At 42.1% G+C, this 27,851-nt stretch overlaps 1 protein-coding gene across 1 annotated transcript; it reads left to right on the top strand.

Moving 5' to 3' along the window:
• The first annotated feature begins 21,671 nt into the window (after positions 1 to 21,671).
• Positions 21,672 to 27,599, top strand: LOC118359529 (ragulator complex protein LAMTOR5-like). The gene is made up of 5 exons (XM_052481477.1): positions 21,672 to 21,686; positions 21,808 to 22,005; positions 22,111 to 22,172; positions 22,971 to 23,088; positions 27,182 to 27,599. Exons 2-5 carry the CDS (start codon positions 21,932 to 21,934, stop codon positions 27,240 to 27,242), a joined length of 315 nt encoding a protein of 104 aa, XP_052337437.1. The 5' UTR covers positions 21,672 to 21,686; positions 21,808 to 21,931; the 3' UTR covers positions 27,243 to 27,599.
• The last annotated feature ends 252 nt before the right edge of the window (positions 27,600 to 27,851 follow it).

Below are 27,851 nucleotides of genomic sequence, written 5' to 3'. Positions count from 1 at the left end.
TTCTTAGCAGCCACGTTGTATTCCTTCTCTCACCTTTTCACTCGGTCGCTTGTGGGCTTCAATGCACAATATCAGCTGTATGTGACCACGAGAAAAAAACCTGCTTCGTTGTCACCTATATTAGCTAAAGTAACGTCCTAGTCAACATAGCTAATAGAACTAATGCGTTAGTAAACCCGCTACAATCATGCAGTAACGTTACAGTGTATAGTCAGTAAGCAGTTTAACATTTACACCACTGGGCCCCGGTGGCAATAAATTAATAAAACCAAAAGTACTGCATCTTTATGTAATATATGTATCACTAGCCACTTTAAACTATGCCACTTTGTTTACATACCCTACATTACTCATCTCATATGTATATACTGTACTTGATACCATCTACTGCATCCTGCCTATGCCGCTCTGTACCATCACTCGTTCATATATTTTTATGTACATATTCTTCATCCCTTTACACTTGTGTGTATAATGTAGTTGTTGTGAAATTGTTAGGGTAGATTACTCGCTGGTTATTACTGCATTGTCGGAACTAGAAGCATAAGCATTTCGCTACACTCGCATTCACATCTGCTTACCATTGTGTATGTGACAAATAAAATGTTGTTTTTTTGGTCTTAAAGGGACACTTGTATTTTGAGACAGGCTTGAATAAGCTAAGTAGCCAATAGGCAGAGGGTAGCATCATTTGTCAGATTCTTTGTTATAATGGTATGGGAATCATAATGCATTTTATTTTGTAATAGTTTTTTGCATCAAACAACAACAATATTTAAAGCCTTCTCCTTGTCTGAAGGACACGTGGATAAACAGATTAATGCCAAGCCCTGCATGTTTTTTTTTCCAGACGTCTCATGGAATGTAGGCCTACATTGAACACCACACATTGGCTGCTACTGTAGGCTTAATGATAGAACAGCTATTTCCATGTTAAAATGTTATGGGATGCATTTTCTCCAATGTTTTTGATGGTATGCCACTCTGGTAAGCCTACATTATGACCAAATAGCCACAGTAGCCTACTTGGCCAAACTGTAACTTAAAGTTGGTACAGCCTCAGTGTTCACAGTAAAACTGTAACTTAAAGCAGGTACAGCCTCAGTGTTCACAGTAAAACTGTAACTTAAAGCAGGTACAGCCTCAGTGTTCACAGTAAACGTGCGCTGGAAGTTGCACACAATTTTCACAACATTCAAGTTTGACATAAATTCTGAAAAAAAGGAGGGGGACTTTGATTGTAACTGCGTATGCATGTCGCACGTGGCTAGTCGAACACCGAACTTTTCATTGAGACAATGCTGAAACATCAATCCCTGGGTAAGTCAGTGCCACATGTTCATTGGTAGGAGAATGAAAATGAAAGAAAAGTTATCTGGCTAGTTCAGCAGGCTTTATTTGACGTTAATTCCGTCTCCTTGTCAAAGCATGAGCACCTTTTTTTTCCCCCCCTCCTGTCGTTTTATGTTTTATGTTCCGGAGTTCTAAATTGAGCAGCTGCTGAAAAATGAGCTCCTGTATATATTGAGATTTAAATTGTTTTTTAGAGTGAAGTACATCGAAAAAATCAAGAGAAAACTGCAAGACTCAATAGAAGACAAAACAAGGAACAAACCAAAAAAGACAGGCTTTTGAAAAATTAACTATTTTTCATAAAATTGTACAGTTATCTTAGCTAGCTGAATTGCTAGCAGAATTGTTTAGTTGTTGCTAAGCAGTTGCTAGGGACTCTCCTGGAAGAAGCTAGCTAGCTTACAAAGAATAACAACAAAAAATATCTAGTTAACAGAAGAAAGGAAGACAAAATAAGGACAAAAGAAGGACAGAAGAAAAAGGAAAAGAAAGAGGACAACAAAGTGAAACAGTCAGCACTTCTATTGCAACTTCGTATTTCGTCGTCCTAACGTAGTCTACACTGCTATCTCCCCAGCAGCTAGCCAGCTAGCAAACGTCCACCGTCTACCGAATAGCAGCACTGTAGAAACTATTACACTCAACTGAACGACTTGATTAGTGTAGTGTTAGCTAGCTATATAGTTGTCTTTGCTGTCTTCGTATCCAAGATAATTGTGTAGTTTAGAGCGTGTAGTCTTAGAGTGATTATCTTAATTTACCGAGGTTAGCTAGCCAGCTATTTGTCGTCCTTAACGTAGGAGACACTGCTAGCTAGCCAACATCTAGCCAACGTCTACTGAATAGAACTTCCGCACTCAACAACCCGGTCGCATTCCGCTTCGCTCCACAGGTAGTATCACATTTTCATTTCATTTCATTACAGCACAACGGTTTGATTTGTTTGATCGCTAGCTACATAGCTAGCTACATAGCCGTCTGTGTATCAAAGATAATTGTGTAGTCTAGAGCGATTTTCTAGGTTAGCTAGCCAGCTATTGTCGTTCTTTTAACGCAACGTAACGTAATCAACACTGCTAGCTAGCCAGCTAGCCCCGAATAGCAGCACTGTAGAAACTATTACACTCAACGGAACGACTTGATTAGTGTAGTGTCAACAACGCAGCCACTGCCAGCTAGCCTACAAAGTCAACAACGCAGCCACTGCCAGCTAGCCTACTTCAGCAGTACTGTATCATTTTAATCATTTTAGTCAATAAGATTCTTGCTACGTAAGCTTAACTTTCTGAACATTCGAGACGTGTAGTCCACTTGTCATTCCAATCTCCTTGCATTAGCGTAGCCTCTTCTGTAGCCTGTCAACTATGTGTCTGTCTATCCCTGTTATCTCCTCTCTGCACAGACGATACAAACGCTCCACACCGCGTGGCCGCGGCCACCCTAATCTGGTGGTCCCAGCGCACGACCCACGTGGAGTTCCAGGTCTCCGGTAGCCTCTGGAACTGCCGATCTGCGGCCAACAAGGCAGAGTTCATCTCAGCCTATGCCTCCCTCCAGTCCCTCGACTTCTTGGCACTGACGGAAACATGGATCACCACAGATAACACTGCTACTCCTACTGCTCTCTCTTCGTCCGCCCACGTGTTCTCGCACACCCCGAGAGCTTCTGGTCAGCGGGGTGGTGGCACCGGGATCCTCATCTCTCCCAAGTGGTCATTCTCTCTTTCTCCCCTTACCCATCTGTCTATCGCCTCCTTTGAATTTCATGCTGTCACAGTTACCAGCCCTTTCAAGCTTAACATCCTTATCATTTATCGCCCTCCAGGTCCCCTCGGAGAGTTCATCAATGAGCTTGATGTCTTGATAAGCTCCTTTCCTGAGGACGGCTCACCTCTCACAGTTCTGGGCGACTTTAACCTCCCCACGTCTACCTTTGACTCATTCCTCTCTGCCTCCTTCTTTCCACTCCTTTCCTCTTTTGACCTCACCCTCTCACCTTCCCCCTACTCACAAGGCAGGCAATACGCTCGACCTCATCTTTACTAGATGCTGTTCTTCCACTAACCTCATTGCAACTCCCCTCCAAGTCTCCGACCACTACCTTTTATCCTTTTCCCTCTCGCTCTCATCCAACACTTCCCACACTGCCCCTACTCGGATGGTATCGCGCCGTCCCAACCTTCGCTCTCTCTCCCCCGCTACTCTCTCCTCTTCCATCCTATCATCTCTTCCCTCTGCTCAAACCTTCTCCAACCTATCTCCTGATTCTGCCTCCTCAACCCTCCTCTCCTCCCTTTCTGCATCCTTTGACTCTCTATGTCCCCTATCTTCCAGGCCGGCTCGGTCCTCCCCTCCCGCTCCGTGGCTCGACGACTCATTGCGAGCTCACAGAACAGGGCTCCGGGCAGCCGAGCGGAAATGGAGGAAAACTCGCCTCCCTGCGGACCTGGCATCCTTTCACTCCCTCCTCTCTACATTTTCCTCCTCTGTCTCTGCTGCTAAAGCCACTTTCTACCACTCTAAATTCCAAGCATCTGCCTCTAACCCTAGGAAGCTCTTTGCCACCTTCTCCTCCCTCCTGAATCCTCCTCCCCCTCCCCCTCCTCCCTCTCTGCAGATGACTTCGTCAACCATTTTGAAAAGAAGGTCGACGACATCCGATCCTCGTTTGCTAAGTCAAACGACACCGCTGGTTCTGCTCACACTGCCCTACCCTGTGCTCTGACCTCTTTCTCCCCTCTCTCTCCAGATGAAATCTTGCGTCTTGTGACGGCCGGCCGCCCAACAACCTGCCCGCTCGACCCTATCCCCTCCTCTCTTCTCCAGACCATTTCCGGAGACCTTCTCCCTTACCTCACCTCGCTCATCAACTCATCCCTGACCGCTGGCTACGTCCTTTCCGTCTTCAAGAGAGCGAGAGTTGCACCCCTTCTGAAAAAACCTACACTCGATCCCTCCGATGTCAACAACTACAGACCAGTATCCCTTCTTTCTTTTCTCTCCAAAACTCTTGAACGTGCCGTCCTTGGCCAGCTCTCCCGCTATCTCTCTCAGAATGACCTTCTTGATCCAAATCAGTCAGGTTTCAAGACTAGTCATTCAACTGAGACTGCTCTTCTCTGTATCACAGAGGCGCTCCGCACTGCTAAAGCTAACTCTCTCTCCTCTGCTCTCATCCTTCTAGACCTATCGGCTGCCTTCGATACTGTGAACCATCAGATCCTCCTCTCCACCCTCTCCGAGTTGGGCATCTCCGGCGCGGCCCACGCTTGATTGCGTCCTACCTGACAGGTCGCTCCTACCAGGTGGCGTGGCGAGAATCTGTCTCCTCACCACGCGCTCTCACCACTGGTGTCCCCCAGGGCTCTGTTCTAGGCCCTCTCCTATTCTCGCTATACACCAAGTCACTTGGCTCTGTCATAACCTCACATGGTCTCTCCTATCATTGCTATGCAGACGACACACAATTAATCTTCTCCTTTCCCCCTTCTGATGACCAGGTGGCGAATCGCATCTCTGCATGTCTGGCAGACATATCAGTGTGGATGACGGATCACCACCTCAAGCTGAACCTCGGCAAGACGGAGCTGCTCTTCCTCCCGGGAAGGACTGCCCGTTCCATGATCTCGCCATCACGGTTGACAACTCCATTGTGTCCTCCTCCCAGAGCGCTAAGAACCTTGGCGTGATCCTGGACAACACCCTGTCGTTCTCAACTAACATCAAGGCGGTGGCCCGTTCCTGTAGGTTCATGCTCTACAACATCCGCAGAGTACGACCCTGCCTCACACAGGAAGCGGCGCAGGTCCTAATCCAGGCACTTGTCATCTCCCGTCTGGATTACTGCAACTCGCTGTTGGCTGGGCTCCCTGCCTGTGCCATTAAACCCCTACAACTCACCCAGAACGCCGCAGCCCGTCTGGTGTTCAACCTTCCCAAGTTCTCTCACGTCACCCCGCTCCTCCGCTCTCTCCACTGGCTTCCAGTTGAAGCTCGCATCCGCTACAAGACCATGGTGCTTGCCTACGGAGCTGTGAGGGGAACGGCACCTCAGTACCTCCAGGCTCTGATCAGGCCCTACACCCAAACAAGGGCACTGCGTCCATCCACCTCTGGCCTGCTCGCCTCCCTACCACTGAGGAAGTACAGTTCCCGCTCAGCCCAGTCAAAACTGTTCGCTGCTCTGGCTCCCCAATGGTGGAACACACTCCCTCACGACGCCAGGACAGCGGAGTCAATCACCACCTTCCGGAGACACCTGAAACCCCACCTCTTTAAGGAATACCTAGGATAGGATAAAGTAATCCTTCTCACCCCCCTTAAAAGATTTAGATGCACTATTGTAAAGTGGCTGTTCCACTGGATGTCATAAGGTGAATGCACCTATTTGTAAGTCGCTCTGGATAAGAGCGTCTGCTAAATGACTTAAATGTAAATGTTAAATGTTTTAAGATAATTTTATCATAATAGTAATTGTATTTGTCATACAAACGTTTTACTGTGCATGAAGATTCAAATGCATTCTGTCATTATTAAATAATGTAATAGGTATGTTAACATTTTAGAATTTTTTAACACACAAAAAACATTTGATTAATACAAATTGTAAAGTCCCAATGGAGTCAAAAACCAAATGTGCCTGTGTTTTATATACACTGAGTGTACAAAACATTAGAAACACCTGCTCTTTCCATGACATAGACTGACCAGCTGAATCCAGATGAAAGCTATGATCCCTTATTGATGGCACTTGTTAAATCCACTTCAATCAGTGTAGATGAAGAGGAGGAGACAGGTTAAAGAAGGATTTTTAAGACTTTTGAAACATGCATTGTGTATGTGTGCCATTCAGAGGGTGAATGGACCAGAAAAAATATGTAAGTGCCTTTGAACAGGATACGGTAGTAGGTGCCAGGCGCACCGGTTTGAGTGTGTCAGGAACTGCAACGCTGCTGGATTTTTCACACAATGGTTTCCTGTGTGTATCAAGGTCCATAAAGCCAACTTGATACAACTGTGGGAAGCATTGGAGTCAACATTGGCCAGAATCCCCGTGGAATGCTTTCAACTCCTTGTATTTATTTTATATTTATTTAACATTTACCTAACTAGGCAAGTCAGTTATCAACTAATTCTTATTTACAATGACGGCCTACCATGCCCCAACGAAACTGAGGCTGTTCTGAGGCCAAACGAGGGTGTAACTGAATATTAGGACGGTGTTCCTAATGTTTTGTACACTTAATGAATGGATGGAATAATCCTGTGATATTGTGAAAATAATGACGATGATAATGGCCTTTTAGTGTATGCTGTTCGAGAAGACGGCTGAAATTTCAGTCTGTTGTGGTGGGATGGAGTTTTGGCCTGCCTGGTGACATCACCAGGTGGTAAATTGTTTAATAGACAAAAAATAAAAAGTTCCAAACCTCTCTGCCAACAGCTAGTTTTCAGTTTTTCCCTCCCTACTCAGACAGTCCTTGTTTGAGAAATTGTTCTTTGCTAAGAAGATATGTTTCTTTTGACCATTTTAATTGAAAACAATCAACAGCAAAGTACTTAACTGTTATGGCTGCAATCCCGATACCGGGATCGTTATGACAACTGCCAGTGAAAATAGAGGGCGCCAAAATCAAACCACAGAAATCGCATAATTACAATTCCTAAAACATACATGTGTCTCATATCATTTTAAAGGTAATCTTGTTGTTAATCCCACCAAAGTGTCCAATTCCAAATAGTCTTTTCAGGGAAAGCACTACAAACGATTATGTTAGGTCTCCACCAAACCACAATAAGCACAGCCATTTTCCAGCAAAATGTAGCATTCACAAAAAACAGAAATAAAGATAAAATGTATCACTAACCTTGAATTATCTTCATCAGATGACACTCATAGGACTTCACCACAGCCGCAAAGATGGCGTCAACATAAACAAGAAATTACATGATAAATATTCCCTTACCTTTGATGATCTACATCAGAAAGCACTCCAGGAATCCCAGGTCCACAATAAATGTTTGTTTTGTTCGAAAATGTCCGCTATTTATGTCCAAATACCTTCTTTTGTTAGCGCGTTTGGTATACATATCCAAACGCTAACTCTGGTCAGCGTTATATCGGACAAAAACTTCAAAAAGTGATATTACCGGTCGAAGAAACATTTCAAACTAAGTACAGAATCAATCATTAGGATGTTTTTAACATATAGCTTCAATAAAGTTCCAACCGGAGTATTCCTTCTTGTCTTCGTGAGCCATGAGGAAAAAGTGCAATCACAAAATGGCTGCTTGATGGACATCTGATATATTCTGCTCTCATTCACTCCCACAACAACATAGAAGCCTCATTATAATTTCTATTGATGGTTGACCCCTAGGCAGTGCAACATCATTCATATCTCAAGGGGATTTCATTGGTGACTCTGGTGAATACATACAAGCTCAGATTTCTGACTTCCTGTTTTGATTTCAACTCAGCCAATATCAAATAAAATCAAATGTATTTATATAGCCCTTCGTACATCAGCTGATATCTCAAAGTGCTGTACAGAAACCCTACAGAAATATGAAATATGAGTTCTGTTATACTCACAGACATAATTCAAACAGTTTTAGAAACGTCAGAGTGTTTTCTATCAAATACTAATAATAATATGCAAATATTAGCAACTATGACTGAGGAGCAGGCCGTTTGATATGGGCACCTTTCATCCAAGCTACTCAATACTGCCCCTGCAGCCATAAAAAGTTAATCAAAACTGATTCGTAGGATACCCCTCTGACTTCTAGGTAAAAGGATACTCTCTCTCTGTCTATCTTTAGGAAAAACACAGCAATAACAGAAATCATCCAGAGACGTGAACCCTGTCGTCCTGGTTACTGGGTAAAGGTCAACACATGCAATATGAGCAGAGGTCGAATAACAGGAAGGATAGGGATCACCATAACAAATCATTGCCTAAAGGCTAATGGCTACCTCGATAGCAAAAACACAGTGATATGATTAGACAAAAACAAAATGCTTTACACACTGAGTCATGAGGCATAGACTGCCGTAGGCTATACACCAGTGGCGGTTGGTGCCATTTAAGACGAGGGAGGAAGATGTTACTGACATTTGTTTTTTAAATTATGACCCTGGCTTTATTTCCATTACAACATATTGGATGACTGTAATTCATATTCCATTCACCCAGTTCAATGTAACAACAATAGATTTAGGCTACTACATGACACTCAAATGTTCCCTAAACCCATAATAATGAGGTTGCTACAACCAAGCCTACGAATGAAAGTCTACAACGTACAGTAGGTGCACAGGTCGAGGGAAAATGGAGTAATCAAGGTGCCTGTGCATGTATTGAATTTGATCTTGGTTGTAATCATTAGTCCAACAGTTGCAAACTGCAGGTATGTTTATCAAATCTAATTTTATTTGTCACGTGCGCCGAATACAACAGGTGTAGGTAGACAAGCTCTGAACCAACAATGCAGTTTAAAAAATAACAATAATAATGAGGGAGTATACAGGGGGTCTATTGCAGTGGTAAAGGTTAGTCGAGGTAATTTGTAGGTAGGGGTAAAGTGACTTTGCATAGATAATAAACAGCGAGTGACAACAGTGTAAAAACAAAGGGGGGTGTTAGATGAATTTATTTCTTATGTGTTCATTAACCAATTCAATTATAACACTCTGTCTTTTTCTAAGAATTTGTAAGGTTCTTATTTGCATAAAATGGACAGAGACCAGCCACCAAAAATTTGCCAATAGCCACTATTACTACAAGTCCAAGGTCTCTCCCCTCCCTGGGTGGGGACAGAATAAGGAACACAGTATTCCAGCCGGTCTGATGATAGCTCCATTAGTTTCTAACAAGGAATATAAAGTCCTTGTTCTAATTCTTGACTAAAACTACACACATTATATTCAGTGTTATGATTATAATAAGATTCATACATTCATACAGTGACAGAGTAGTATTCTGTTTAGTTATAATATAATAATAATAATATATGCCATTTAGCTGACGCTTTTATCCAAAGCGACTTACAGTCATGTGTGCATACATTCTACGTATGGGTGGTCCCGGGAATCGAACCCACTACCCTGGCGTTACAAGCGCCATGCTCTACCAACTGAGCCACAGAAGGACCTATTAGTTCTACGTTAAATGTTATAGTTCTACGTTAAATGTACACATCATTTAGTCATTATTCATAAAAATCCCATAACAGGGGGTCAATGCAAATAGTCTGGGTGGTCATTTGATTAGTTGTTCAGCAGTCTTATGGCTTAGGGGTAGAACCTGTTCAGAAGCCTCGTGGACCTAGACTTGGTGCTCCGGTACCGCTTGCCGTGCGGTAGCAGAGAGAACAGTCTATGACATGGGTGACTGGAGTCTGACATTTTTTTGGGGCCTTCATCGGACACCGCCTAGTTTAAAGGTCCTGGATGGCAGGAAGCTTGGCCCCAGTTATATACTGGGCCATATGCACTACCCTCTGTAGTGCCTTACGGTCGGATGCCGAGCAGTTGCCATACCCAGGGGGTGATGCAACTGGTCAAGATGCTCTCAATGGTGCAGCTGTAAAACTTGGGGACCCATGCCAAATTTTTTCAGTCTCCTGAGGGGGTAAAGGCATTGTTGTGTCCCGTTCACAACTTTCTTGGTGTGTTTGGACCATGATAGTTTGTGAGTGATGACGACACCAAGAAACTTGAAACTCGCGACCCGCTCCACTACAGCCCTCCTTTTCCTGTAGTCCATGATCATCTCCTTTGTCTTGCTCACATTGAGGGAAAGATTGTTGTCCTGGCACCACACTGCCAGGTCCCTCACCTCCCTATAGGCTACCTCATCGTTGTCGGGGATCAGGCCTACCATCGTTGTGCCGTCAGCAAACTTAATGATGATGGAGTCGTGCTTGGCCGTGCAGTCATGGATGAACAGGGAGTACAGGAGGGGACTAAGCTTGCACCCACCCCTGAGGGGCCCCCGTGTTGAGGATCAGTGAGGCAGATGTGTTGTCCAGGATTCAGTTGCAGAGGGAGGTGTTTAGTCCCAGGGTCCGTAGCTTAATAATGAGCATTGTGGGCATTATGTTGTTGAACACTATGCTGTATTCAATGAACAGCATTCTCACATAGGTGTTTATTTTGTTCAGGTGGGAAAGGGCAGTGTGGAGTGTGATTGAGATTGCGTCATCTGTGGATCTGTTGGGTCAGTATGCGAATTGGAGTGGGTGTAGGGTTTCCGGGATGATGATGTTGATGTGAACCATGACCAGCCTTTCAAAGCACTTCATGGCTACCGACATGAGTGCTACAGGGCAGTAGACATTTAGGCAGGTTACCCGAGTGGCACAGCAGTCTAAGGCACTGCATCCCAGTGCTAGAGGCGTCACTACAGACCCTGGTTCGGTTCCAGGCTGTATCACACCCGGACGTGATTGGGAGTACCATAGGGCAGCGCACAATTGGCCCAGCGGCGTCTGGGTTAGGGTTTGGCTGGGGTAGGCCGTCATTGTAAATAGGAATTTGTTCTTAACTGGCCTGCTTAGTTAAATAAAGGTTAAATCATTTTTTACAACTTTGCTTTCTTGGCCACATGGACAATGGTGGTCTGCTTGAAACATGTAGGTATTACAGAGGTTCAAAATGTCAGTGAATACACTTGCCAGTTGGTCGGCGCATGCGCTGACTACATGTCCTGGTAATCTATCTGGCCCCGCAGCCTTGTGAATCTTGACCTGTTTAATTAAAGGTCTTGCTCACATCAGCTAACGGAGAGTGTGATCACACAGTTACACCAGCTCTGTCAGGAGGAATGGGACAAAAATTCCCCCAATTTATTGTTGGAAGCTTGTAGAAGGCTACCCGAAACGTTTGACCCAAGTTAAACAATTTAAAGCCAATGCTACCAAATACTAATTGAGTGTGTGTAAACGTCTGTCCCACTGGGAATGTGATGAAAGAAATAAAATATGAAATAAATTCTCTCTAAAATTATTCTGACATTTCACATTCTTAAAATAAAGTGGTGATCCTAACTGACTTAAGACAGGGAAATTTTACTCTGATTAAATGTCAGGAATTGTGAAAAACTGAGTTTAAATGTATTTGGCTAAGGTGCATGTAAACTTCCGACTTCAACTATATACAGTACTACAAAATATAGCTAGTTCTCCCTCTCACCTTCTCTTCTCCTTAATTTTGGAAGAAATTAATTTGATATAAAATGTTCGACTAATTGTCATTCTCTCTCTTGAGGCAACTACTCACCACATTTTAATTACTACAGTAGGATGTCATTTTAAATAAGAATTTGTTCTTAACTGACTTGCCTAGTTAAATAAAAATGTTTAAAAATTAAAAAATTAAAAATACATGTATGCACTGCTAGCTTGCTGTAGCTTATGCTTTCAGTACTAGACTCATTCTCTGATCCTTTGATTGGGTGGACAACATGTCAGTTCATGCTGCAAGAGCTCTGATAGGTTGGAGGACTTCATATCATAACTACTATGGAAGTCTATGGAAGGGGGTGAGAACCATGAGCCACAATGGTACTACCCTACAGACTGCTGTTGAAGCTACTGTAGACCTTCATTGCAAAACAGTGTGTTTTAATACATTATTTGGTGATGTGTAAATATTAAGCATAGTTTTATCTAAAAAGGATAACTTTAATGTTTCACTATTTTTATTTTTATGAAATTCACGGAGGTGGATGGTCCTCCCCCTCTTCCTCTGAAGAGCCTTCACTGCTATACACTATAGACTGCTGCAGCCTACACAGTATATACTGCTGTAGGCTATACACTATAGACTGCTGTAGGCTATACACTATAGACTGCTGTAGGCTATACACTATAGACTGCTGCAGCCTACACAGTATATACTGCTGTAGGCTATACACTATAGACTACTGCAGCCTACACAGTATATACTGCTGTAGGCTATACACTATAGACTGCTGTAGGCTATACACTATAGGCCAAACACATGCATTTGGGAGATAGGGAATAGTTAGATGAAACTTGTAGATAGGAAAACTGTTCACCATTGTTATGAGACTTTATGTGCGGAGTCGGGATATACTCATGTCCTGACTGAACTCCAGTGACTCATCCCATGTTATAAGTGTTTTAGCTTCAAGTCCTACATTTTCTTTCAATCTTGAGTGGATGGACACACCAGCTATCTGACCATCCAACATAACTGATATCTGATGGGGGAGCGTGTGACATGTCTGCTGGAGGTCAAAGTGTACTATCATGTGTTGTACTTTTTTTCAATCACCATTCACTCCAGCCGCTAATCATCAGTCTGTTTCCCTGCACGTTGACATCTGTCTTGCCTGAAAGCATCTGGTTCAACTTGGGTAACGGTGACTTTTCTCAGAATGTGTCTACGTGACATAATGGGTGATCTCTAACAAACAAGGTGAAGAACCAACCAACCAACCAATGGATAGGCATGCATGAACAAAGACTTGGTGATGAATTTATCATTTTCAAAGATGAGGCTTCTACGGGTTAATGTTTAGTAGTACTCTCACAGGACACAGGAGAAAAAAATATTATCATTGCTTATTAAAGTTATACATCAATCGGAAGGAGATGTGTACACTATACGGGTCAACTGAATGTAATGACACATTAAATCACATTATGTGTCACATGAGCCGAATACAACGAGTGTAGACGTTAAAGTAAAATGCTTGCTTACGATCCAATGATACAGAGTTTAAAAAATCATAATAAAAAGAAAAACGGTGAATACAAGAGGAATAAAATAAAATACACATAAATGGAGCAATGTACACAGAGGCTCCAGGTTTTTATTTTATTTATTTAACAAGGCTAGTCAGTTAAGAACAAATTCTTATTTTCAATGACTGCCTAGGAAACATGGGTTCAGGGGCAGAACGACAGATTTGTACCTTCTCAGCTCAGGGGTTTGAACTTGCAACCTTCCGGTTACTAGTCCAACGCTCTAACCACTAGGCTACCCTGCCACCCCATTAGGTAATAGGTAATTGAGGTAGATATGTAAATGAATACATGTTAAAGTGACTTGGTACGGTGCCGTCAGAAAGTTTTCACACCCCTTCACTTTTTTCCCCATTTTGTTGTTGTTACAGCCTGAATTTAAAATGGATTAAATGTAGATTTTGTGTCACTGACCTACACACAATACCCCATGATGTCAAAGTGGAATTATGTTTTTTTTTTTTTATGTTTTGAAATTAATTGAAAATGAAAAGCTGAAATGTCTTGAGTCAATACGCTTTCAACCCCTTTGTTTTGGCAAGCCTAAATAAGAATTTTAAACACAGATCCAACTGCAAGGACCATTGAGGTTTTCCAATGTCTCGCAAAGAAGGGCACCTATTGGTAGATGTATAATAAAAATAATACAGACATTGAATATCCGTTTGAGCACGGTGAAGTTATTAATTACACTTTGGATGGGGAACTCTATGTCCTCAATACAAAGCGTTATGTTTGGGGCAAATCTAACATAACACATTACTTAGTACCACTCTTCATATTTTCAAGCATGATGTGGCTGCATCATGTTGTGGGTATGCTTGCCAAAGATAAGAAGTTTTTGTTTTTGTAAAAAAATCATCTGAATAGAGCTAAGCACATGCAAAAGATGTTTGGCTCTCACAGACCTGTAACTTCTTCTTTAAGAGGCTCCTCTGTCCTCCACTCGTTACCTGTATTAATGGCACCTGTTTGAACTTGTTATCAGTATAAAAGACACCTGTCCACAACCTCAAACAGTCACACTCCAAACTCCACTGTGGCCAAAACCAAAGAGCTGTCAAAGGACACCAGAAACAAAATTGTAGACCTGCACCGGGCTGGGAAGACTGAATCTGCAATAGATAAGCAGCTTGGTTTGAAGAAATCAACTGTGGGAGCAATTATTAGGAAATGGAAGACATACAAGACCACTGATAATCTCCCTCGATCTGGGGCTCCACGCAAGATCTCACCCCGTGGGGTCAAAATGATCACAAGAACGGTGAGCAAAAATTCCAGAACCACACGGGGGGACCGAGTGAATGACCTGCAGAGAGCTGGGACCAAAGTAACCAAGTCTACCATAAGTAACACACTACGCCGCCAGGGACTCAAATCCTGCAGTGCCAGACGTGTCCCCCTGCTTAAGCCAGTACATGTCCAGGCCCGTCTGAAGTTTGCTAGAGAGCATTTGGATGATCCAGAAGAAGATTGGGAGAATGTCATATGGTCAGATGATAAAGGATAAAGAATGCTGAGTTGCATCCAAAGAACACCATACCTACTGTGAAGCATGGGGGTGGAAACATCATGCTTTGGGGCTGTTTTTCTGCAAAGGGACCAGGACGACTGATCCGTGTAAAGGAAAGAATGAATGGGGCCATGTATCGTGAGATGTTGAGTGAAAACCTCCTTCCATCAGCAAGGGCATTGAAGATGAAACGTGACTGGGTCTTTCAGCATGACAATGATTCCAAACACACCGCCCGGGCAACGAAGGAGTGGCTTCGTAAGAAGCATTTCAAGGTCCTGGAGTGGCCTAGCCAGTCTCCAGATCTCAACCCCATAGAAAATCTTTGGAGGGAGTTGAAAGTCTGTGTTTCCCAGCAACAGCCCCAAAACATCACTGCTCTAGAGGAGATCTGCATAGAGGAATGGGCCAAAATACCAGCAACAGTGTGTGAAAACCTTGTGAAGACTTACAGAAAACGTTTGACCTATGTCATTGCCAACAAAGGGTATATAACAAAGTATTGAGATAAACTTTTGTTATTGACCAAATACTTATTTTCCACCATAATTTGAAAATAAATTCATTAAAAATCCTACAATGTGATTTTCTGGATTTTTTTTCAAATTTTGTCTGTCATAGTTGAAGTGTACCTATGGTTACAATTACAGGCCTCTCTTATCTTTTTAAGTTGGAGAACTTGCACAATTGGTGGCTGACTAAATACTTTTTTGCCCCACTGTATGATGAGTGTATAAGTGTGTGTGTGTTTGTTTTGTATGTGTGTGCAAATCTAGTGTTTTGTGTGAGAGTGTAGTGTGTGTGTGGATGACTGTGAATATAGTGTTTATATATAGTCTTGTGAGTGTGCATAGAGTCTTTGCAAAGATAGGGTCAGTGCAGATAGTCCGGTTAATCATTTAATTAACTATTTAGCAGTCTTATTGCTATTTAGAAGTCTTATTGCTTGGGGGCAGAAGCTGTCTCGGAGCCTGTTGGTCCGAGAGCCGATGCTCCGGTACCATTTGCCGGACTGTAGCAGAGTGAACAGTCTACGGTTTGGGTGGCTGGAGTCTTTGTCAATTTTTCGGCACGCGTGATATAAAGGTCCTGGATGGCAGCGAGGTCGGCCCCAGTGATGTACTGGGCTGCCACATCACCCTCTAACTCTTTGTGGTCGAGGGCGGTGCCTTTTCCATACCAAGCGATGATGCAGCCAGTCAAGATGCTCTCGATGGTGCAGCTGTATACATTTTTTTTGGGGGGGGGAGAATCCAAGGACCCATGCCAAATCTTGTCAGCCTTCTGAGGGTGAAGAGGCGCTGTCGTGCCCTCTTCACGGGTGTGTGGACCATGTTAAGTCCTTAGTGATGTGGATGCCAAAGAACTTGAAGCTCTCGACCCGGTACACTAAAGCCCTGTCTATGTGGATGGGGGCGTGCTATCCCCTCTTTCTCCTATAGTCCACAATCAGCTCATTGATCTTGCTGACATTGAGGGAGAGGTTGTTGTCCTGGCACCACACTACTAAGTCTATGCTTTCCTCTCTTTAGGCCTCTCTGTCTCATCATGTCTCATCATCTCTTTCCTCTCTGTCTCATCATTGTCGGAGATCAAGCCTACCACAGTTGTGGTGTCAGCAAACTAGATGATGTGCGTGGCCACACAGTAGTGGCTGAACAGGTAGTATAGGAGGGGACTGAAAATACATTTGATGGACCCTCGTGTTAATATTGCAGCTTTTCAATTCTTTCAATTCAATTCTGTCTTATAGATGAGATTTGTTCAAAAGTCTCCTATCTTTCTGGACAACTTTCTGTAAAAAGTAAAGATAAACACGTAAAAAAAAGTAACTAACGAGCCTAAGCCTGGTTGAAATGTTGCTCTTCTCCGTCGACGCAATCTTTACAGGAAGAATGATATGATAGCATAGCAGTACTGTTGCGTATTTATAGGCTACTCATGAATGCATGAATCAATTTGCAAAGCCTATATGGATATTGACTTCATAAATATAAATATATTTATATTATTTCATGTAGATCCCATTATCTGAGGGAGGCTGAATCCTGAATCCTGAGATGAGAGTTCTTCAGTGTGAGCTTATACTGTAAGTGAACACAAAGAGAGAGACATTGTTGACGTAGCAGGCTGTGTCACAGCAGTTGGCTAGCTTGGCCAGCCGGCTTTGTCCAGATTGCAGATAAGAATCAACATCCCTTTTCAAATATTTACCAGACACTTCTGTTGAGTTGAATAGAATATGTGTTTTTATAGCACCATGATAAGGACACAGATTGGTGGTGGCTCAGATATGATCCTATCATAGAAGATAACTGCCAAAATAAAGGAAACACCGACATAAAGTGTCTTAATTAACTCAGGAACAACACCCGTGTGGAAGCATCTACTTTCAATATACTTTGTATTCCTCATTTACTCAAGTGTTTCCATTATTTTGGCAGTTACCTGTACCTAAAAGCCCTGTCGAGCATCAGTTGAAGATAATTCCTCCCTCACCAAACACAGGTGATATTTTTCCTCCCTCACCAAACATAGATGATATTTTTACACCCTCACCAAACATAGATGATATTTTTACACCCTCACCAAACATAGATGATATTTTTACACCCTCACCAAACATAGATTATATTTTTACACCCTCACCAAACATAGATGATATTTTTCCTCCCTCACCAAACATAGATTATATTTTTCCTCCCTCGCCAAACATAGATGATATTTTTCCTCCCTCACCAAACATAGATTATATTTTTCCTCCCTCGCCTATCATAGGTGATATTTTTCCTCCCTCACCAAACATAGGTGATATTTTTCCTCCCTCGCCTATCATAGGTGATATTTTTCCTCACTCCCAAACACAGGTGATATTTTTACACCCTCGCCAAACACAGGTGATATTTTTACACCCTCGCCAAACACAAGTGATATTTTTACACCCTCACCAAACATAGGCTAAATAATTATGCACATGTCATGTTGAAAGATTGATTTGTCGAGAGAAGACTTTAAAACATTAAATAAGTGTAAATGAAATATGTTATGTAGGGGAGAGTGGGGTAAGTTGAGCCAAAGGCATATGTTGAGCCACCCTTGTTTGATTTGACCAAATATTTAGGAAGAGGCCATCATTTCATGGAGTCTGTGAAGAAAGAAAACACATGGGAAAAGTGGTAAGCAAGTTAAGTCCCCAAAAAGTATTTTCGCCAAGTCAAATGTATTTGTGTTCGAGGTTTCATGATTGTATGTAAACCAAAGTAGATATTTTTAAGATTGTTCTATACATCAGTTGGGGTCTCTATAAGGTTCATTATAAGGTAATAAACCTAGCATGAAAGTGTATCCTTGTAGCTGTGTGGGCTAATATAGTAAAAATGTTTGCCTTGGGTTAAGTTGAGCCAATGGTTGAGCAAACGGCAAGTTGAGCAAATTTAAGTGTTTTCTTCCCAGGCGTAATATAATGCATTATTGCTGGGATATGGGTTAGCAATAGGGCCTATGTTAAACATATTTTTTTAAGTACAAAGTATTTGTTAGGTGTTATACAACAGGTGGGTCTAGTCCTGAATGCTGATTGGTTAAAACCGCATTCCAGCCATTGTCTATTCCACAAGTTACCACCGACTAAATCTATTACGTTAAATACCTGTTTGCTCTGTTCCATTTGACTGCGCAATACGCTGTCTCATCAGCCGCAATTTATAAACTTGATCTCCACTATAAAAACATTTGGACATTATCTCATATTTATTTTAGACTAACATTTAGTTTTCAACAGCAGAGATTTGTATAAATCTTGCTGTCTGTTGCTCCAACATTTGCACCATTGTTTCAATTTTCAAATTCGATCTCTAGCTGTCCCATAGTAACGAGCGTGTCGGGAGTCTGGATGAGACAGACAAGCAGGCAGCTTTTCTCAGCCAGTTGAAATTATGAATCAGCAGGCATCATTTTTATGGATACATACAAAGAAATGTCTATTGGAATAAAGGTCAAATGAAAAAAGGTCAAATGGAATAAAGGTCAAATGAAACGAAGTGCAGCTAGTTTGCAGTCTTTCCAGCTCCAGTTTGAAGTGATTGTGTTTTCTGTGGTGTTGGCTAGCTCCTCTGAACAACAGTGTCCTGACGAGAGAGCACGGGTAGCAAACAGCTTGGGTAGCAAACATAGATTTGTGTCGGGACCATATATTATCTTGTGTAAGTGTAGCCGATGTGAAATGGCTAGCTAGTTAGCGCTAGTGGCGTTTCAATCGGTGACGTCACTTGCTCTGAGACCTTGAAGTAGTGGTTCCCCTTGCTCTGCAAGGGCCGTGGCTTTTGTGGAGCGATGGGTAACAATGCTTCAAGGGTGACTGTTGACGTGTGCAGAGCGTCCCTGGTTCGCGCCCAGGTCGGGGCGAGGGTAACGGACGTAAAGTCTACACTGTTACATAAGAATGAAATAGTATGAATAAATTAATCAAAATAACATTTTTAATTAAGATATGTCAATCATTATTTGAATGTGTTGGTAACCCATTGTATAAAAGTGATAATGCCCTTGAAGCCGGGGTGTTTGGAGTATATATTGACACAGTTTGCCGACCCTCGACTTCGTCTCTGGCCCAATAACACCCGTGCCAATATATCCTACAAACACCGGCTTCTCGGGCGTTATCACCTAATTAAACCTGTGTTAAAAGGTGCTTACGATGATTAAACGTTTTTAAAAAGCCATTGTTATTGTGTTGAATTGTGTTGGGGAAATAAAGAGAAACATGGTTTTAAAAAAGTAGTGGTAATATTCCCTTCTGTGCAGAAAAGTGTAGTTGGCATAATTTACCCTGTCCCGTGGCTCAACTTTCCCCATAAGTTGTGCCAAGAGAGAACTTTTTTTGAACAAGCTATATTTTCGAAACTGTAATGTTTACATGAATTCTGATTATTTCCAGGGATACACAACATCCTGAAATATTTATAGATATATTTTTTTGGAGAGAATACTATATTTCCCTTGATGGTGTGATGCTGAAAATTTTGCTCATCTTAGCCCACTCTCCCCTAGGCTAAAGTCGATACGGCAGGGTAGCCTAGTGGTTAGAGAATTGGACTAGTAACTGAAAGGTTGCAAGTTCAAATTCCTGAGCTGACAAGGTACAAAATGTGTTGTTCTGCCCTTGAACAGGCAATTAACCCACTGTTCCTAGGCTGTCATTGAAAATACAAATTTGTTCTTAACTGACTTGCCTAGTAAAATAAAGGTTAAAAAAAATGTAAACATCAGGGTGGCTGATGGCACTGCAGTCCCAGGGTGCTCTTCTCATTTTGCTTACTGTAGCTAAATGCACAGTGTCAGCGAGGCTGTAACTCAGCGTGGGATATACACAGTATGCTCATCTATTTTAATAAAAAGGGTCAAATTTGAGTTTGGAATCATTTTCACTGAGTGAATCACTCTGGGATGTATGCACATTTTGTTTATTTATCAATCACTTAAGGCCTAGTTGGTAAAGGATATCAATCTTCACTGGTTCTCAAACATCTCCTCGGGGAGCCTCAGACTTTTCACAAATTTGTTGAAGCACTGAACAAGCTCAGTCGATTCATCAATTCAAGGGCTTGACTCAGGTGTGCTAGCTCTGGAAAATATCAAATACATGGAACGGCTGGGGGATCCTGACTGAGGAGAGTGAGATTGAAAAAGATGATGGAAGTGGATGTTGATGTGGAGCGTGAATATAATGGCGGGGTAATCAAGGAGAATTGGAATATTGTCTAAAAAATTAGAAAACTGAGCAATTAGCAAACAGGGATGAGAATGCCCCTTCTTATCCCGTAGGAATCCATTTTCTTAATGAGGAGCAGCTGATTGGATTACCAATTTTGAAGAATCTATTTGATATACCCAAACTGGTGGAGAGAGTTTTGGGTAAAGTGAAGGCTGTGAGGATCACGAGAGGCCGGCTTGTTTAGATTTTTTTTTTGTTCATCTGAGGAGCAGAAAATGTGTGTGTTGCGTCTCACCAGATTTGAAAAGTTTGATGTGTCCTGTGTGTCTCTTCGGAACAGGGCACGTCTACAGGGGGTAATATCTGGCGTCTTTTGGGAAGTCTACGTTACAGAGATGGAAAATATTCCTGGAGTGATTGATGTTTGTCGGATGAATCGTATGGTCAATGAGGAGAAAGTGAAGAGTATCTGTTCTGTTTTTTTTTATTTAAGTGGAGTCTCTCCCTACTCAAGTGCAGTTTGGCTATATAAACTACAGAGTCAGAGCATGTATCCCAAGGCCAATGCAGTGTGATCACTGTAAAGCTTTTGGACATGTTTTAAGTGTTTGCAGAAGGGAGAAGCCAAGATGTGGAAAAGATAATATCCTGTGTTTTTAAAAGTCATGAAAATGTGACATGTTGCCACTTGTGGTGGGAACCATGAAGCCACATCTTTGGAATGACCAAGGGTGAAAGAGAATGAGATGGCCAAAGACAGGGCTGTCCAGAGCATTTCGTATGCAGCGGCTGTTAAAAGGGTTGAGGTTTTGAATGGTGCTCCTGAAGAATCCATGATGGCAGACAGACCTTCACTGAAGGCTGCAGGCGTTGTCGTTCAGCAGCAGGACCCAGATATGTTAAAGGTTAAGTAGATGGCCTTTTCTAGCTATGGGGATTAATGGCACTGCCATGGTGGAGAGGGAGTTCAGGAAAATGCATATCATTGTTGATGTGACGGAATGGTTCCAAGGACTGAAATAACTTCTCAGTGGAGGAGTTGCATGGAGTATTGTCACAAGCCATTACCACCCTGTCAGGTCATAGAGCCTGAAAAGGGAGATATGGAGATTTTAAGGAATAAGTGAGGGTTTTGGTTTTGTTAATGTGTTTTTTTTATTTGTTTTATTTTGGGTGGATTAAGTTTTCCCTACCACGTATGGGTTGTATTTTTTGCCTTGGTTTTCTCAACCCTGTCCAGTTGGTGGCGGTAACGCACCTTTTTGGGTTGTAGTCTGCCATAAAACCTACAGAAGAAGGGTCCTGAGGAGACGTTTGAGAACCACTCATGTAAAGTGGGGGTAACTTACCAATAAGCGTATATTGTTGTATGTCTATTGCTTTTGGGAGAGAAGCAACTGTTCTTATTTTGTAAAGTTGTGTTCTTTCTCCACCCTCCTTTCCATTCCAGAAAAAAATCAAAAGGAATCGCGTTTGGTGTAATTTAGCCTTCGATGGTTTCCGTAGGAATGCGCATCAGCTGACTGACTCGAGAAAAGTCAGAAAGCAGACAATCACAAACAAATTATCGGTATATGTCCCAGTTATTAATTGCAGATAACGCTATCATAACCATGGAGTCGACTCTCGAGCAACATCTGGATGACACGTACGTGATTATTTGATCGAAAATTATTTGATTGAAAATTATTTGATTGTACCAAATCGTTTAATTATGTGAAAATATTCCTCAAATGTTGTTTTGATATGATAGCATGAAGAATCCAGCCATTGTCGGAGTTCTCTGCACGGACCAACAAGGACATATTCTAGGCTGTAGGTAAAGTCCTCATTTCATGTTGCTGTCTTTTTATGTATCTGATTATTCAGCAGACAAAATGTTTAACTGACGACCACACGCATTCGTCGTCAAATCAATAACATTTATTTCACAATGCCCTGTATCAGCAGTTGTCTCTGTGCTTATGCAGAGATACCCAGAGAACCATAGCGACTATGGACAAACTCCCTATTAAGGCAGGAACCTAGGAAGCAACCTAGAGGAACCAGGCCCCGAGGAGTGGCCAATCGTTTTCAGGCTATGGCGATAGAGTAGATGGCCATTAAGGCCAGATCGTTCTTCAAGATGTTCAAACGTTCGTAGGTGACCAGCAGGATCAAATAATAATCCGTGGTTAGAGGGTGCAACACATCAGCACCTCAGGAGTAAGTGTCAGTCGGCTTCCAGGACAAGGTACTAAGTAGCACATCCGGTGAACAGGTCAGGGTTCCATAGCTAGTCATTCGTCATTGGGGGAAATGCTGCTAGCTAGCTAAACTGTTCTTCAGCCTATGTCTGGTAACTAACATTTAACACTTCAACGGAAGACTAACTGAATGTTTGAAAACTAAGAAAATATATCCTTGAAATGGCAATGGTAACAAATATTAGACAATGCAATGCATCAAATAATAGTATGCTTGCTAGAGCTAAATCCTGTTATCTCTGGTGACGCCTAGCAATTGTGTCAGGTCCACTTTTGATACTAGGTAACTTATCACAAGATCAGCCTACATTTTGACATTCCATATGACTGAATCGGAGTCTACTTTGTCTCCTTGTGTTTATTTCAGGTCGTGGCTCTCTGTCTGATGAGCATGGGGGAGTGGTATCTGTACTGGCCAGACAGGCAGCCTCTCTCACCAGAGACCCTACAGACAGTCCCACAGTGTGCCTGGAGTCAGATTCAGGGTGAGGAATCGCATCCAGTTAATATTAGGGCAAGTTTGTTTTGCATCGCTTGGTGCCCCGGGTGGGTGGGATTTCACTTTAGGATCATCATGGGATTTGTAGTTCAGGATGACAGCCACATTAGCAGCTATGCATCAAATCAAGTTTTTATACAGCACATTTCAGACATGGAATGCAATGTGCTTCACAGAAAGAAAGAGAAAAAAAATACACAACAAACATGAGGATTTAAAAACAAAATAATAACAATACAAACAATGGCTAAAAAGGTGTTTTTAAAATGGATCTTTAAAGATGTCCACAGTTTTGGACCATGTTCTCTAGCAGGCTATTCAAGAGGCTGGGGGCGTAATAATTAAAAGCTGCCTTTCCATACCTCTTGGGCATGGGCTTTGGGATAGTTAAAAGGCTGTTTCTCCATGCCTCTTGGGCATGGGCTTTGGGATAGTTAAAAGGCTGTTTCTCCATGCCTCTTGGGCATGGGCTTTGGGATAGTTAAAAGGCTGTTTCTCCATACCTCTTGGGCATGGGCTTTGGGATAGTTAAAAGGATGTTTCTCCATGCCTCTTGGGCATGGGCTTTGGGATAGTTAAAAGGCTGTTTCTCCATGCCTCTTGGGCATGGGCTTTGGGATAGTTAAAAGGCTGTTTCTCCATGCCTCTTGGGCATGGGCTTTGGGATAGTTAAAAGGCTGTTTCTCCATGCCTCTTGGGCATGGGCTTTGGGATAGTTAAAAGGCTGTTTCTCCATGCCTCTTGGGCATGGGCTTTGGGATAGTTAAAAGGCTGTTTCTCCATACCTCTTGGGCATGGGCTTTGGGATAGTTAAAAGGCTGTTTCTCCATACCTCTTGGGCATGGGCTTTGGGATTTGGGTTTCTCCATGGGCATGGGCTTTGGGATAAAGGCTGTTTCTCCATGCCTCTTGGGCATGGGCTTTGGGATAGTTAAAGGCTGTTTCTCCATACCTCTTGGGCATGGGCTTTGGGATAGTTAAAGGCTGTTTCTCCATACCTCTTGGGCATGGGCTTTGGGATAGTTAAAAGGCTGTTTCTCTATACCTCTTGGGCATGGGCTTTGGGATAGTTAAAAGGCTGTTTCTCCATACCTCTTGGGCATGGGCTTTGGGATAGTTAAAAGGCTGTTTCTCCATACCTCTTGGGCATGGGCTTTGGGATAGTTAAAAGGCTGTTTCTCCATGCCTCTTGGGCATGGGCTTTGGGATAGTTAAAAGGCCAGTGCCAGAGGACCTGAGGGACTTACTGGGTACATAACTTAAAAGCATGTCTTGACATGTATCGGGAAGTGCAATCTGGGATTGATTTAAAAACCAATAGTTTTGAATTTAAGATTCTTCTAACAGGCAGCCAGTCCAGAGACTTTAAAACCGGTGTAATGTGTTCTCTCTGTCTGGTCTTTGTCAGTACCCGTGCTGCAGCATTCTGTGTTTTGCAGTTGACCAATGGCTTTCTTTGGTAGACCAGACAGGAGGGCATTACAGTAGTTTAATGCTGCACCGTGGCAATGTTCCTCAGGGAGTTAAAAGCTATTTTGGTCACATTCCTAATGTGGTGTTTGAAATTTGAGTTCAGGATATAAAATGACACCTAGGTTTTTTTTTAGCTGGTGTTTTATCTGTATTGCCTGTGAATGTACAGCCAGATTCTCTGTGCTTTGGCTCAAGACTATTTTTTTTTTCTTTTTTTTTTAAATCGTTTTATTTTTGCTGTGGTGGTTACGAGAACTGGTTCAGGTTCAAACAATTTCTCCAGAATTTTTGCTATATAGTGAAAGGTTGGAGATTGGCTGACCAATTGCTAAAAGCTGAAGAACAATAGCTTGCGCTTCTTCTGTTTTGCAAATAAAAACTGTTTTGAATATGTTGGTGGGGATCGGATAGAGAAGGCAGTTGAAGGCTTAAGTTGTGATAACTTTCCTGAGCATGTCTGTGTCAACCGGGAGGGGATCCATAGTGCCTTTGCGTGGTAGGTTAGGACACATCATTAAACTTCTCATCGGGTCTTGTTTGACTGATACCCAGCCTAATGTTTGTTGTCTTATAGGTTTGCGGTGGTAGGATTTTATCTGGCTATCCATGGTCGAGAAGCACACTCAAATTATTGTGATTATTAGTGATCAAGTTCGATATGCCAGACAGGCTAATCTTTCTAATTGACTTGTTATATACGCCAAGTTGCTCACTCAGAATATCATAATGGACCTGCGACTTTGACTTTCTCCACTTCCGCTCTGCCTTTCTACAATTTCCCTCTTAATGTATTTGTTTCCTCACTCATCAAAGGGCCTCTCTGTTTGGATGTGGACTTGTTCAACCTTACTGGAGCTATGGCATTAATGGTTGCCTTTCATTTGCTATTAAAGTTATCAACTAAATCATCACAAGAGGAAGGTAGAATAGGTGATGGAGTATTGTTCATACTCAGGTCTGTAGCAACTTCAGAGGTAAGCTGGCGTTTCTTAACGTGTTCAGTATTACCCTGTGCTATTGGCAACAAGGTAGTAAAAAAAAATCCAGTGATCAGATAAAGCAACATCAACAATGGAAGCAATGTCAATAGAAAGCCCCTTGGTAGGGTGGGCCCAGTAAGATGTTGGATAAATCTAAAAATCTGTCGTTCTGCCACTGAACCAGGCAGTTAACCCACTGTTCCCCGGTAGGCTGTCAATGTAATTAAGAATGTGTTCTTAACTGACTTGCCTAGTTAAATTTAAGTCTACACTTGTTTGCAAAGCATGTGACAAATATGTAGATTTGTCCAGTTCATTGACTGTGCTGCCACCTTGTGGATATTATAAGTATGTGCACTGCTTCATATTTATTTAACTTAACTAGGCAAGTCGGTTAATAAGAACAAATTATTATTTACAATGGCGGCTTAGGAAAAGTGGGTTAACTGCCTTGTCGGGGGGGACCTCGCCCAAATGTATACCCCCACTGGAAAATATAAATGTACTGTTTGAAAATGTGAAGAAAGAAAATACGCTATTGCACGTACCCCCAGTTTGGGAATACCTGCTCAACATGTAAACTCTTAATGGAAATATATTCATAGTTTTATCATTGCTAATATTCTTGACTGTTCTACGATCTTCTAATAAGAAAGCTGTTAAAACCAATCAGTGTGTGCATCTTTTAAGGTCTTTGTTATAATCAGTCATTTGTACCCCCCTAGCGTTTTGTATACTTCCTGTATGTATACTTTTGTTTTCTGCTATTTAAAAAAAGAGCTAAAAATAAAGGAATCTAGTGGAAACCAGACACGAGGCAAAGGAAAACCAAGTGAAGCAGTTTTTGGTGACAGTCAGGTTTGAAATCAGCGTATTATATGCGTTATGGTTTGCATATTATCACAAAGTATTACTAGGTAGTGAATTCAACTGTAAGCTAGCAAGGAAAGTTAGCCTACAATTTTAAAGCTGGAAGCTTAGCTACCGGTATTGTCTTACATTTATATAAGTGTTCTAGCCTGTATGGACATTTAGTTTTTGCGAACAGTTTCAACATTTCATGTTGCTTTATTCGAGTGTGTTAGATGCTGTGCTGCAGGAGTGGACTGGGGAGCTAATGCTTCGCCAACAACTCTAGCAATAAATTAGTACTTGGAGCAGGCACTTTGCTCTTCACGCTATAAAGAGGCTGTGCTGACAGACTAACCTCTCAATCACGTGAGAGACATTTAACAGCAATACCGACCGTAAAACAAATTCCAGTTTTTAAAGTACCTATGTTTCGGTGTACCGTGCAACGCTAATGGACAGGTGGGAGCTGCTATCCTACTTTAAGACTCTTAATATGGGCTCTGGTCTTTCAATACCATAGGCAGGTCACATGACATGTTTGCTGTGGCAACTGTTTCCTCATCTCTAAAACAATGCGAACAGTAGTAATACTATACTGCTTTTAATAGTGATGTTTATTTGCATACTGTTGAGTATTTTTGTTGTTGGTTAGTGATTTTGAATATTGCATTTTATTTAGTCATGCCTTGATTTGAAAAGCAATTGATTGGCCACAGGCTTTTTACGATGGTAAACATTTTCATTGATTGTTTCTCCCCCCCACCCCCAACACAGGAATATTCTAGTGAGATCACATGGAGCCATCACTGTAGCTGTTCATAAGATGGCGTCATGAGGTCACCTAATGAAGATAGACGAGGCTGTTTTGTAAATCTGTTTGTTCACTAATGCTAAATAATCATACCCAATATAAAGTCTGGATCTGGGAGGTCACATTGAAGTTGCAGAAGATTTTTTTTTGTGTGTTTTCTTTTTACTGTTTGGCCAAGAGTCATATTTAAAAGTCAAGTACATACATACCATTTGAGTTGTGTTTTGTGTATGTTCAATAGGGCCTGATCTGTTTTTGGGGGTGACTTTCTTATTCAATAACTGGCTAATACTTTTTTTTTGGACATCTGAAATCAGGTCTGATTTTTCAAATCCATGTAGAAATATTGTATATGTTCATATTAAAAGCAATGTCACAGTTTGTAATGGTGTCTATGATTTCTGCAAAGTCGGGACTTGGTTGTGTTTGTACTGTGCGTGTCTGGACTTAAACTCTTTTTAGTGTGGTATGTTTTCAAGTATCATGAAAAATGGGATACTGCAGTAAACTTGGCCTAGAGGTGCTGAATGTGGTAGTTGGTACTCTGTACTTCTATATTGTACTGCAGTATCTGGTTTTTAAATGGGGGGGGGACTCGTTGTACGGTATGTCTGAACTGAGTCTTCCGATGCT

The sequence above is a fragment of the Oncorhynchus keta genome, chromosome 27, assembly GCF_023373465.1.
Source record: "Oncorhynchus keta strain PuntledgeMale-10-30-2019 chromosome 27, Oket_V2, whole genome shotgun sequence".
Lineage (NCBI taxonomy): Eukaryota > Metazoa > Chordata > Actinopteri > Salmoniformes > Salmonidae > Oncorhynchus > Oncorhynchus keta.
The sequence above is the reverse complement of the archived record's forward strand: the minus strand, read 5'-3'. Positions and strand labels throughout refer to the sequence as shown.